Source organism: Palaemon carinicauda, chromosome 18, assembly GCF_036898095.1.
Source record: "Palaemon carinicauda isolate YSFRI2023 chromosome 18, ASM3689809v2, whole genome shotgun sequence".
In the NCBI taxonomy this organism is placed as follows: Eukaryota; Metazoa; Arthropoda; class Malacostraca; order Decapoda; family Palaemonidae; genus Palaemon; species Palaemon carinicauda.
The window spans coordinates 21,958,452-21,969,595 of NC_090742.1; the positions used below are offsets into that span (position 1 = coordinate 21,958,452).

The 11,144-nt window shown below is 48.9% G+C and overlaps 1 protein-coding gene across 1 annotated transcript in view; it reads left to right on the forward strand.

Annotated features, from left to right (window-relative positions):
• ND-24 (NADH dehydrogenase ubiquinone) overlaps window positions 1–11,144 on the forward strand; it is a 52,581-nt gene that overhangs the window by 22,992 nt on the left and 18,445 nt on the right. The window contains exon 5 of the mRNA XM_068392108.1: window positions 10,322–10,529. Within this exon, the coding sequence (XP_068248209.1) occupies window positions 10,322–10,529 (208 nt within the window). The remainder of the gene's footprint in view (window positions 1–10,321; window positions 10,530–11,144) is intronic.

Consider the following 11,144-nt stretch of genomic DNA (forward strand, 5'->3'; position numbering starts at 1 on the left):
GATGGGGAAGGGTAACTTGCTACCCCTCCCCCCTCCACACACCAGTGACTTGCTTCACTTCACTTTTGGCTCGGCGGTGATCAGACGTGTCTGCTCATCGCCTTCGTGACAGCCTTTAATTTTCTGCTTTTTCTTTTCAGCGTGTGTGATTGGTTGGAAGTTGACCTTCAGTTATTTTCTTGACTATGCGTACATGCCCTGGAGTTGCCGGCCGTCCTTGTGGGACTTTCATGTCGGACGTTATTACGGATCCACACACCCTCTGCCCTCAATGTCGGGGCAGACGGTGCGACAAGGATAACATGTGCCGCGAGTGCAGGGAGTGGTCTGCCTCCCAGTGGGAGAGGTTTGGCCGTTGGCGTAAGAAGAAGTCCAAGAGAGACCGTTCTCCTCCGGGGTTAGCCTTGAAGGAGGAAGGTTCTCGAGACTCTTCTTCCGCCGCCCAAACCTCCGGGGTTAGCCTTGAAGGAGGAAGGTTCTCGGGACTCTTCTTCCGCCGCCCAAACCTCCTCCGAAGCTCCCCCTCGTCCGCCTCCTAAGGAGAGTCGTCCGAGTGGGAGCGCAGGCCCCTGTTCTGTTTCCCTACCTTCGGTGGGGGGAGAGGGCGTCGCCTCCCATAGCGAGGCGGTTCCCCCTCCTCCTCCGGGGGAGGTTATTGATAATAATGCCTTATCCAGTGATGATCTTTTACAGATTTGGTCGTCCCTGGGGCTTAAGGGCTTGCCCTCCAGGGTCGCTCTTATTGACCTTGTCTTGTTGGGGGCCGCTGTTAAACAGTCGCCGGTGGTAGCGGAGGTAGACCCTCTGTCTATTGTCGACGTCGTGGTGACAGAGGCCTCCGACGTGGCTGGGCATTCCGCCGCAGGTGCTGTTGCTGGTGATGGTGCTCAAGGCTCTCCTCCTCCTTCCGTGCATCCTTCGAAGGGGGAAGTGAGTCCTTCGGTCTCGACTGCCGCCCAGCTTCCTTCTGAGGGAAGTGTTTTGATGGAGACTCCCCTTCGGAGGACCGATGGTCCCGACGATCTCCCCCGAGGCCGCCTCCGCCGTAAGGCTCACCGCCCTCTACGCCACAAGGGCCTCCCTTCCCCTTACAGGGGGACTAAGAGGCGCCTTTTTGGGTCTTCGTCCTCCGGGGGGGACTCTCCTCGTCAGCCTCAACCGACTGCTCCGCCCTCCTTGAACCTCTCTGCAGAACGCTCACCATCTCCTGCCGGATCTTCGCCTTCTGGAGAACTCGTCACCCGACGGGCAACGGTCTCTTCGGGGCTAAGGGATTCTTCCCTTACGCGAGCAGGGCTAGCGCACAAGCGCTCTCCTGCTCTCCAGCGCTCTCCTGCTCGCCAGTGCTCTCCTGCTCGCCAGCGCTCACCTGCTCGCCAACGATTTCCTGCTCGCCAGCGCTCTCCTGCTCGCCAAGACTCTCCTGCTCGTCGGCTCTCTCCTGATGTTCGCCCCCCTCGCCAGCGCTCTCCTGCTTGTCAGCTCTCTTCCGAGCGTCAGCGCTCATTTTAGGACCATCGCCCTGCGGTCTCTGACCACCCTTTAGTTCCTGCTGAACTCCCTGCTCACCATCCGCCTGGTCCTGTGGCTACGCAACATCGTGCTGCGCGTGTCAGAAACACATGTTCGCCAACGCGCCAGCGATCTTCCCGTTCCTGCTCGTGAACGCGCCGCACCACCTGTCCTCTCACAGGACACGCGTCGACCTTCTGCTCGCCAGCGATCACCTACACGCCAGCGATTACCTCCTCGCCAGCGTTCACCTGCTTGCCAGCGCGCATAGGCGATCTTAGTATCGCCTATTCAACAGCGACAACTAGTGCGCCGACGTTCGCCAACGCCCCTGAAGGAACATGATTCGCCAGCTTCTAGCTCGCCATCGCGCGATCACCCGCCTGCAAATGCTGCTCGCCATCGCTCGCAATTGCACGATCGCCCTCCTGCGCATGCTGCTCGCCATCGCACGACCCTGCATGATCGCCCGCTTACGCATTCTGCTCCTCATCGCACAACCCTGAACGATCGCCCTCCTGCAGATGCTGATCACTCCCGCGCGACCATTCGCCTTTGCGCGACCATTCGCCCTCGCGCGACCATCGTTCGCGGCGAATTCCACAGCCGGTGGTAGCAGCAGGGACGCGTGCTCCTAGACGGCACTCGAGATCACCTCCATCCAAGCACAGGTTGGTAGTGCAGGACGAAGACAGGTCAGTACAGCGTTCTTCCCCACCTTCTTTTCAGGCAGGTACCGTCGTGTCCACTCCAAAGGATCGCCCGATCCCTTTCACCTTAGCGAGGATTTCGGACTCTGTGTCCTTGGAGCAGCAGACTTGGTTTGGTCCGCTGGCACGGGCGTTAGTGAGGGTTATGAAACCAGCACTCGCCGGCCAGGGTAACAAACCAGCGGCTGTCTCTCCTACGCTGAAGAGAAAGAGAGGAGTGGACTTCGTGGTGACTTCCCCCAGGGTGAAGTTGGTTCCCAAGAGGTCGGTCTCGAAGGTCCCCTCTCCTGTTCGAGTACTCTCTCCTTCTCCCGTGGACGAGGCCTTTCCGTCCTCAGGTGAGTCCAGTGGGGCGGTAGTCTTCCCCTCGGCACCAGGGGGGGAGACTTCGCTTCAGGCAGGAGAATCGTCTCGTGAGGAAGGGGCCCCTCGAACCTCGTTGTTGGGATCCTGTATCCCTCCCAGGAGGGAACCCAAGGATTCCAAGACCATCCCTAAATCCTCTGCAAGGATTCGTCAGGAACCCACGTCTACCCAGGGGAATGTCCACGTATCACCCCAGGAAGATATTCCTGGGGCAGGAGACTTAGCTGCCAGCCCGCAGGGAGGAGAACAGCAAGAGTCCGAACATGCCTTCTGGCAGGTCCTAAGCCTGATAAGGCAACTTAACAGACTTACGGATCCAGTCATCCCCCCCCCCCCACCCCCCCCCCCCCCACCCCCGTGAAGGCAAAGACACGATTCTGGATGAAGTGTTTGACGTTCGGAAGGCCCCTAAGACCAGTGCAGCTCTGCCCTGGTCTCGGGGGCTGAAGAGTGCCAGAGCTAGGGCCAATGCTCAGCTCGCACTTCTTGCCTCCTCCAGTCGTTCCACTGCCGGGAACAAGCTCATCCCTCCTCCTCGCCTTCAGCAGAGGAGGTATTTCGAGATCCTGGGTGAGCACAACCTCGCTCTTCCTCTCCATCACTCTGTGGAGGAGCTGGCGAAGGGAGTTCCCTTAGAGAAACTCTCTGCCCGGCAGGTGTCGTCTCGGCGGCAGAGATCCTTAACCACGAGAAGGTTGCTAAGTGTGCCATGCAGGCCACTTTGTGGCTGGACTTCTGGTTAGGATCTCTGGGCATCCTATTGCGATCGGAGGACTTGTCCAAGGAGACCAATAGGAAGGCCCTAGAGACCTTCTTGCTCTCGGGCACCCGCTCCATCGAGTTTTTGGCGCACCAGGTTACCACCCTGTGGGCCAACTCGGTGTTGAAGCGTCGCGTTGCTGTGTCCGAGAGATTCCATCCGAAGGTCCTGCCGTAGATGTGTGTAGGCTCCGACATGCCTCCCTCCTGGGGGAGAGCCTGTTTGAGCCTCAAGACTTGGAGCGAACGGCTGAGAGGTGGAGGAAATCCAGCACGGACTCCCTCCTCCACAGGGCCCTTACAACTCGGCCCTATAAGCCTCCAGCCCCGCCACAACAGCAGCAACAGCCTCGTAAGGCTCCCAAACAGGCACCGGCAGCCAAGAAAGTGGTGTCTAAGCCCCAGCCCTTTCCAGCCAAGGTCAAGAGGGGCGGTAAGTCCTCCAGGGGAGGCAAGACTTCTAGGGGTGGCGGCCGTGGCCGCAAGCCCTAGGGGTGGCAGTCCCCCTGCGTGTCCACCTGTGGGGGGATGCCTTCAGCGTTGCGTCCGCAGGTGGCAACATCACGGGGCCGATGCTTGGACGGTCTCAGTGATCGGCCAAGGTTATCGCGTCCCGTTCACGTCATCTCAACCTCCCCTGACAGCGAATCCAATGTCGTTGAGCTCCTATGCCATGGGATTGGCAAAGGGGCTGGCCCTTCAGGCCGAAGTCGAGACCATGTTCGAGAAGGGTGCTCTCCAGGAGGTCGTGGACGGCTCTCCAGGCTTCTTCAGTCGACTCTTTCTTGTAAAGAAGGCTACTGGAGGCTGGAGACACGTCATCGATCTCTCGGCTCTGAACAGGTTTGTCAAACAAACCCGGTTCAGCATGGAGACAGCAGACACGGTCAGACTTGCGGTGAGACCACAAGACTTCATGTGTACACTGGTTCTAAAGGATGTGTACTTCCAGATCCCAATCCATCCGTCTTCCAGGAAGTACCTGAGATTCTGCCTAGACAACAAGATCTACCAGTTCAAGGTGCTGTGTTTCGGTCTCTCCACAGCTCCTCACCCTGATTTCGACTTTGGCGCACAGGAACGGCATTCGTCTCCTTCGTTACCTAGATGATTGGCTGATCCTAGCAGACTTGGAGTCAACCCTTCTTCGGCACCGAGACAGGCTTCTAGATCTTTGCCAGGATCTGGGGATCGTGGTAAACCTCGAAAAGTCCTCTCTGCAGCCGTCCCAACGACTGGTTTATCTAGGCATGCTAATAGACACCAATCTCCACAAAGCCTTTCCATCAGACGACCGGATAGCAAGGCTGAGGAGGGTGGCGGAACCTTTCCTCAGGCGAAAAGAACTCCCCGCTCAATCGTGGTTGCGTCTCTTAGGCCACCTATCCTCCCTGGCCCGTCTGGTTCCAAACAGCCGCCTCAGGATGAGATCCCTTCAATGGCGGCTCAAGTCCCGGTGGAATCAAGGATCCGATTCCCCTGACCTTCTGATCCCAATGGGGTCTCTGGAACAGACGGACTTGCGGTGGTGGCTGGCCGACGAGAACCTGCGGAAGGGAGTGAGTCTTCTCGTCCTCCCCCCGGAATTGACTCTGTTTTCGGACGCGTCAAAAGAAGGGTGGGGGGCGCACGTTCTGAACCAGAGGGCCTCAGGCCTTTGGTCAGAATCAGAAAAGTGCCTACACATCAACCTGCTAGAATTGAAGGCCGTCTTTCTGGCCCTTCAACAGTTCCAACGGTTCCTGGTGGGTCACTCCGTGGTGGTGATGAGCGACAACACCACGGTAGTGGCTTATATCAACAAGCAGGGAGGCACTTTTTCGCAACAGCCATCCCATCTTGCAGTAGAGACTCTGAGGTGGACCGAAACCCACTCGATAACACTTATCAGCTCGCTTCATTCCTTGCAAGAGCAATGTGCTCGCCGACAGTCTGAGCAGGGCTTCGCAGATAGTGAGTACCGAGTGGTCTTTGGATCCTCAGATAACCAACAAAGTCCTGACTTTGTGGGGTTCCCCGACGGTGGACTTGTTCGCGACAGCCTTGAACTTCAAGCTACCCCTGTACTGCTCACCAGTCCCGGACCCCAAGGCACTCTGGCAAGATGCTTTCCAGCAACGGTGGGACAACATCGACGTGTACGCCTTCCCACCATTCTGTCTGATGAGAAGGGTGCTCAACAGGACCAGACTATCGGTCAACTGTTCGATGACTAGTAGCTCCGCTATGGCATCACGCGGAATGGTTTCCGGACCTTCTGCAACTCCTGACGGAACTCCCAAGGGAGCTTCCTCCACGACACGAGCTTCTCAGACAACCCCACTCCGGTGTCCCTCACAGGGCCGTAGCCTCGCTTCGGCTTCACGCCTGGAGACTATCCAGTGTCTCCTCGCGGAGAGAGGCTTTTCGCAACAGGTTGCTGAGAGAATGTCTCGGCACCTGCGAAGGTCCTCTGAGGGAGTCTACCAAGCGAAGTGGAGAGAGTTTTGTGGTTGGTGTCGTGGAAGGGGTATCTCTCCACTCGATGCCACTATTCCAGCAATACCGGACTTCCTCGTGTATCTGCGAGAAGAAATGCTTCCTTTCTGTCTCGGCAGTGAAATGCTATCGCTCAGCCTTAAGCTTGGCCTTCAGATTGAAGGGCGTGGATATTTCTTCATCGCTAGAACACTCTTTACTCATACGTAGCTATGAGCTTACCCGCCCCCAGTCGGAAGTGAGACCCCCTCCTTGGAACGCGGTTCGAGTCCTCAGGTCTCTCAAGAGACCTCCCTTCGAGCCATTACGCCAGGCCTCCGATCGCCACCTGTCTTGGAAGACGGCTTTCCTACTCGCCTTGGCCTCGGCCAAGCGAATTAGTGAACTTCATGGTCTCTTGTACGACATCGCCCATTCAAGGGGATGGGGGGAGGTAACGTTCAGGTTCGTCCCTGAGTTTATGGCCAAGACTCAGAATCCTGGAGTGCCGGATCCTCGGTTCGACTCTTTCAGGATCGCGAGTCTCCGTTCTGTACCAAACGACCCAGACCAGCTGCTACTATGCCCAGTGAGGTGTCTGAGGTACTACTTGAAGAGAACGGCTGCAGTCCGTCCTCATGTGCGAGCTTTGTTTGTGAGCACAGGCAGGACAAAGAGGAGGGTCACCAGGAACACCATCTCTGCTTGGATTCGAAGGGTTATCCACCATGCCCTGAATCCTGACCCTCCTCCGTCACGTCGCCCTCGGGCCCACGATGTCAGGGGTATTGCTACATCCCTGGCCTTCAAGAGAAACTTCTCTGTGACGCAGGTACTTCAAGCTGGGGTCTGGAAGCGTCAAATAACCTTCACAGCCCACTACCTGCAAGACGTGACCCACAGGAGCCTCGATACGTTCTCTATCGGCCCTGTGGTGGCTGCACAACAGCTGGTCTAACCTCAGGCTCCTTTTTGGACAAGTAGCAGTAGGTTGAGGGCGTTGTTACCCGGTCTTAGTCTGTGTGAATGAAAGAGTATGTCTGACCCTTACTTCTTTCTTCATTCTCCCCTCTCTTGGGGAAGCAGCATCCTGGTCCTCGCATAGCTGACCTCGACCTCTGCAGGTAACCCATGCTTCTTTGTGCTCCTAGTATTAAGCTTAATACTGTTGCGTCTCCCATACCCTGACGAGGTGGTATGGGGAACGTCCTATCCTAGAATTCCTATCTGAAGGTCTCAAGGTCAACTTCATAGGACGAGTCACACTCTCCTCTTCACACTGCTTATGTAGGCCACTCGTTCCTAGCGATGCTAGGAACCTGTGAGGTACAGGGGCTCTCTCTCTCTAGTGCTGCTCACTGAGGGATCGAGCCCCCAGGCAAGCCGAAGTCAGTAAGGCTGGGGACTTTCCACCCTTCCTAAGGGGTAAGTCACCCTTTGTAAATAGCGTGGTTTGTATTTCGGTTACGGAACAAATGACAAATTCGAAGATAATTTGTATTTTTCCTAACTATACAAACCTTAGCTATTTACACATATGTACCCGCTATCCCTGACCCCCAAGTCAAGTCCTACCTCTAAGTGAAGTGAAGCAAGTCACCGGTGTGTGGAGGGGGGAGGGGTAGCAAGCTACCCTTCTCCACCCCCCCGCTAACTAGCGCGGGGGTAATTAACCCTCGTTAAAAACTATTGGCTCGTCATTTCAGCTGCGCTAAAAGTAATACCCTTTGTAAATAGCTAAGGTTTGTATGGTTAGGAAAAATACAAATTATCTTCGAATTTGTCATATATATATATATATATATATATATATATATATATATATATATATATATATATATATATATATATATATATATATATTTATTTATATTTATATTTATATTTATATATATATATATATATATATATATATATATATATATATATATATATATATATATATATATATATATATATATATATATTATATTTATATTTATATATATATATATATATATATATATATATATATATATATATATATATATATATATATATATATATATATATATATATATATACACACACACACACACACATATATATATAAATATATATATATATATATATATATATATATATATATATATATATATATATATATATATATATATATATATATATATATATATATATATATATATATATATATATATATATATATATATATATATATGTATATTCACACATACATATAATTGATTACATATGTGTATAACTATCTATCTATATATTTATACTTGCTGGTAATTTTTCTTCTCTTCATTTCATTCATACTGCAGCATGAATACAAACTATCATCCTATGAATTCAGCTAAGCTAGAATGAATGTTAAAACTTTTAATCAAGTACAGTAACGAATTGGCTGTCGATTAGTGGGTAGACCCACCCACCTGACAGATGGAGCAACCCTCAATTTGATTTCAGCTGTAGTGCTGTTGATTGATTGTAAGTTTCTATAGTTTCTGTGGTCTATTATTGTTATTATTATTATTATTATTATTATTATTATTATTATTAATTGCTAAGCTACAACCCTAGTTGGAAAAGCGGATTTCTATAAGCTCAGGGGCTCCAAAAGGGGGAAATACCCCTGTAAGGAAAGGAAATAGGGAAAAAATAATTATTTTAAGAACAAAAACATTAAAATGAATATCTATTATATAAACTATGGCACTACCCAGGACTAGAGAACAATGGTTTGATTTTGGAATATACTTCTCCTAAAAGAGCTGCTTACCATAGCTAAAGAGTCCCCTACCCTTAACAAGAGGAAAGTGGCCACTAAACAATTACAGTGCAGTGACCCCTTGGGTGAAAAAGAATAATTTGGTGATCTCAGTGTAGTCAGGTGTACAAAGACAGGAGAAAATGTAAAGAATAGGCCGGACTAATCGGTGTGTGTATGTGTGTGTGTGTAAGCGAAGGGAAAATGAACCATAACCAGAGAGAAGGGTCCAATGTATTACATTCTGGGCAGACAAAGGATCCCATAACTCTCTAGCGGTAGTATCTATCCAGGTGAAATAGGCCACACCTACCTTCTGATATCAGGGCATGCTTCCACCACTCTTGAGAGTTGTTTAGCAAATAATCCAGTAGATTTTAGCTTTTAACTTCTTTCTTCAGTTTTTTAATTATAACTCCTACAATTATCTGTCACAAAAACAAAACATTGGTATATTCTATTATTCTTGAGCTCTAAAATTTGTTGCAATGCATTAGTCAGCAATACTGCAAATTGGCATTGCCAAAGCCTGTCAGTTTTTAGGTCCCTTAATGTCTAGTTGTTCCAACACGGAGACTTACCTCGAACCACTTTCTTAGGAGTTACTTGGAACCTCCTCTCAAACGACCAGAGTTTTGTGTAGTTTACCCTACTCCTGTTTTCTGTAATGGTAGGCCTAGCAGAAGGATACGTGCCCTAAGGGCAAACCTGAGGTAGACCACATGTGAGCTTGGGTCCTGATCTCCAGTAAGTTCTCTGGTCGCGTCATGATATCATCTCAACGCTCCTCTTATCTCAGTGCGACCCTAGCCTGTCAGTTTTTAGGTCCCGTAATGTCTAGTTAAGTAAAAAATCTTATGCTTTTGAGTCTCAAGGAACTATTAAAGGGGTTCTTTTTGTCTTAAACTTGGTAATTGCTATCCCTGATTTAGAATTCTCGAAGCTTGCCCACTGACTGTTAAAGCTCAATTTAAACATTTAATATATGAAGCAAAACAAAGTTGACATCAGGTTGAGGTAGCGCCCTCACTGCTTTTATACCATTACCCGACACACCATACAGTGACTTATCCAGTCTTCCCCCACAACAGGATGGGTATCTGTCATGATATTCTATTTTGTCTTCATATTAACAGGAGAGTCATCCCTTGCTAAAATAAATGGAACTTATAACTTTAGGATGTCCATCTCATGCCCTGAACTTTGAATGGTTTTCAATGTTGGTTAATAGTAAGACAAACTTAGCTATAGTACACTATGTGTAGATTTGATTTACTTGACAAGGTTGATGTATGTCGAGAATTTTTTATTTTTCTTATTATTTCATCTGTTAGGTTAATTGCAGTACAATATGAAATATCAAATGCTTTAACTCTTATTTCATGAAATCTAGAAGTATAATTTTTAACCCTTTTACCCCCAAAGGACGTACTGGTACGTTTCACAAAACTCATCCCTTTACCCCCATGGACGTACCGGTACGTCCTTGCAAAAAAATGCTATAAAATTTTTTTTTTCATATTTTTAATAATTTTTTTGAGAAAATTCAGGCATTTTCCAAGAGAATGAGACCAACCTGACCTCTCTATGACAAAAATTAAGGCTGTTAGAGCAATTTAAAAAATATATACTGCAAAATGTGCTGGGAAAAAAATAACCCCTTGGAAATTTCCAAAGAGCCTGGGGGTAAAAGGGTTAACTTTTAAACAAATTGTAAAATATTGTGTCATTATTCTTTGCATTGCAGGAATCCTGTTGGCAAATATCATATCCAGGTGTGCACAACTACCCCTTGCTGGCTTAACGGGTCAGATGACATTATGAAAGCAATTCAAGATAAGCTGGGTATTAAACCTGGAGAGTCCACCCAAGACGGACTTTTCACACTCTCAGAAGTCGAGTGTTTGGGAGCATGTGTCAATGCTCCTATGATGCAGATTAACGATAACTATTACGTAAGTATTGCAAAACACACACACACACACACACACACACTTTTTAGGTCAACTCACCTTTGTGCACGGTATACCCTTTGCGCCTCAGATCTGAATGGCCTCCTTAGCCTCGGCATTAGTTTATAGAGCTTTGTTTCCATAAATCCAGCCCTGTATCTCCAAATACTTGAAGGTATACATACTGTAGTCTGTAGTCCTTACTGTGCGTACCTTTCATATCTATAACTTAGTAATTAACCCTTTTACCCCCAAAGGACGTACTGGTACGTTTCACAAAAGTCATCCCTTTACCCCCATGGACGTACCGGTAGGTCCATGCAAAAAAATGCTATAAAAATATTTTTTTCATATTTTTGTTAATTTTTTGAGAAAATTCAGACATTTTCCAAGAGAATGAGACCAACCTGACCTCTCTATGACAAAAATTAAGGCTGTTAGAGCAATCTAAAAAAAATATACACCAAAATGTGCTGGGAAAAAAATAACCCCTTGGGGGTTAAGGGTTGGAAATTTCCAAATAGCCTGGGGGTAAAAGGGTTAACTTGTGCAAAGTAAACCCAAGTAGCTTTATAATTATATAATTTTTTCTTTCTTAAGGCAACGTCCCTTTTTTTG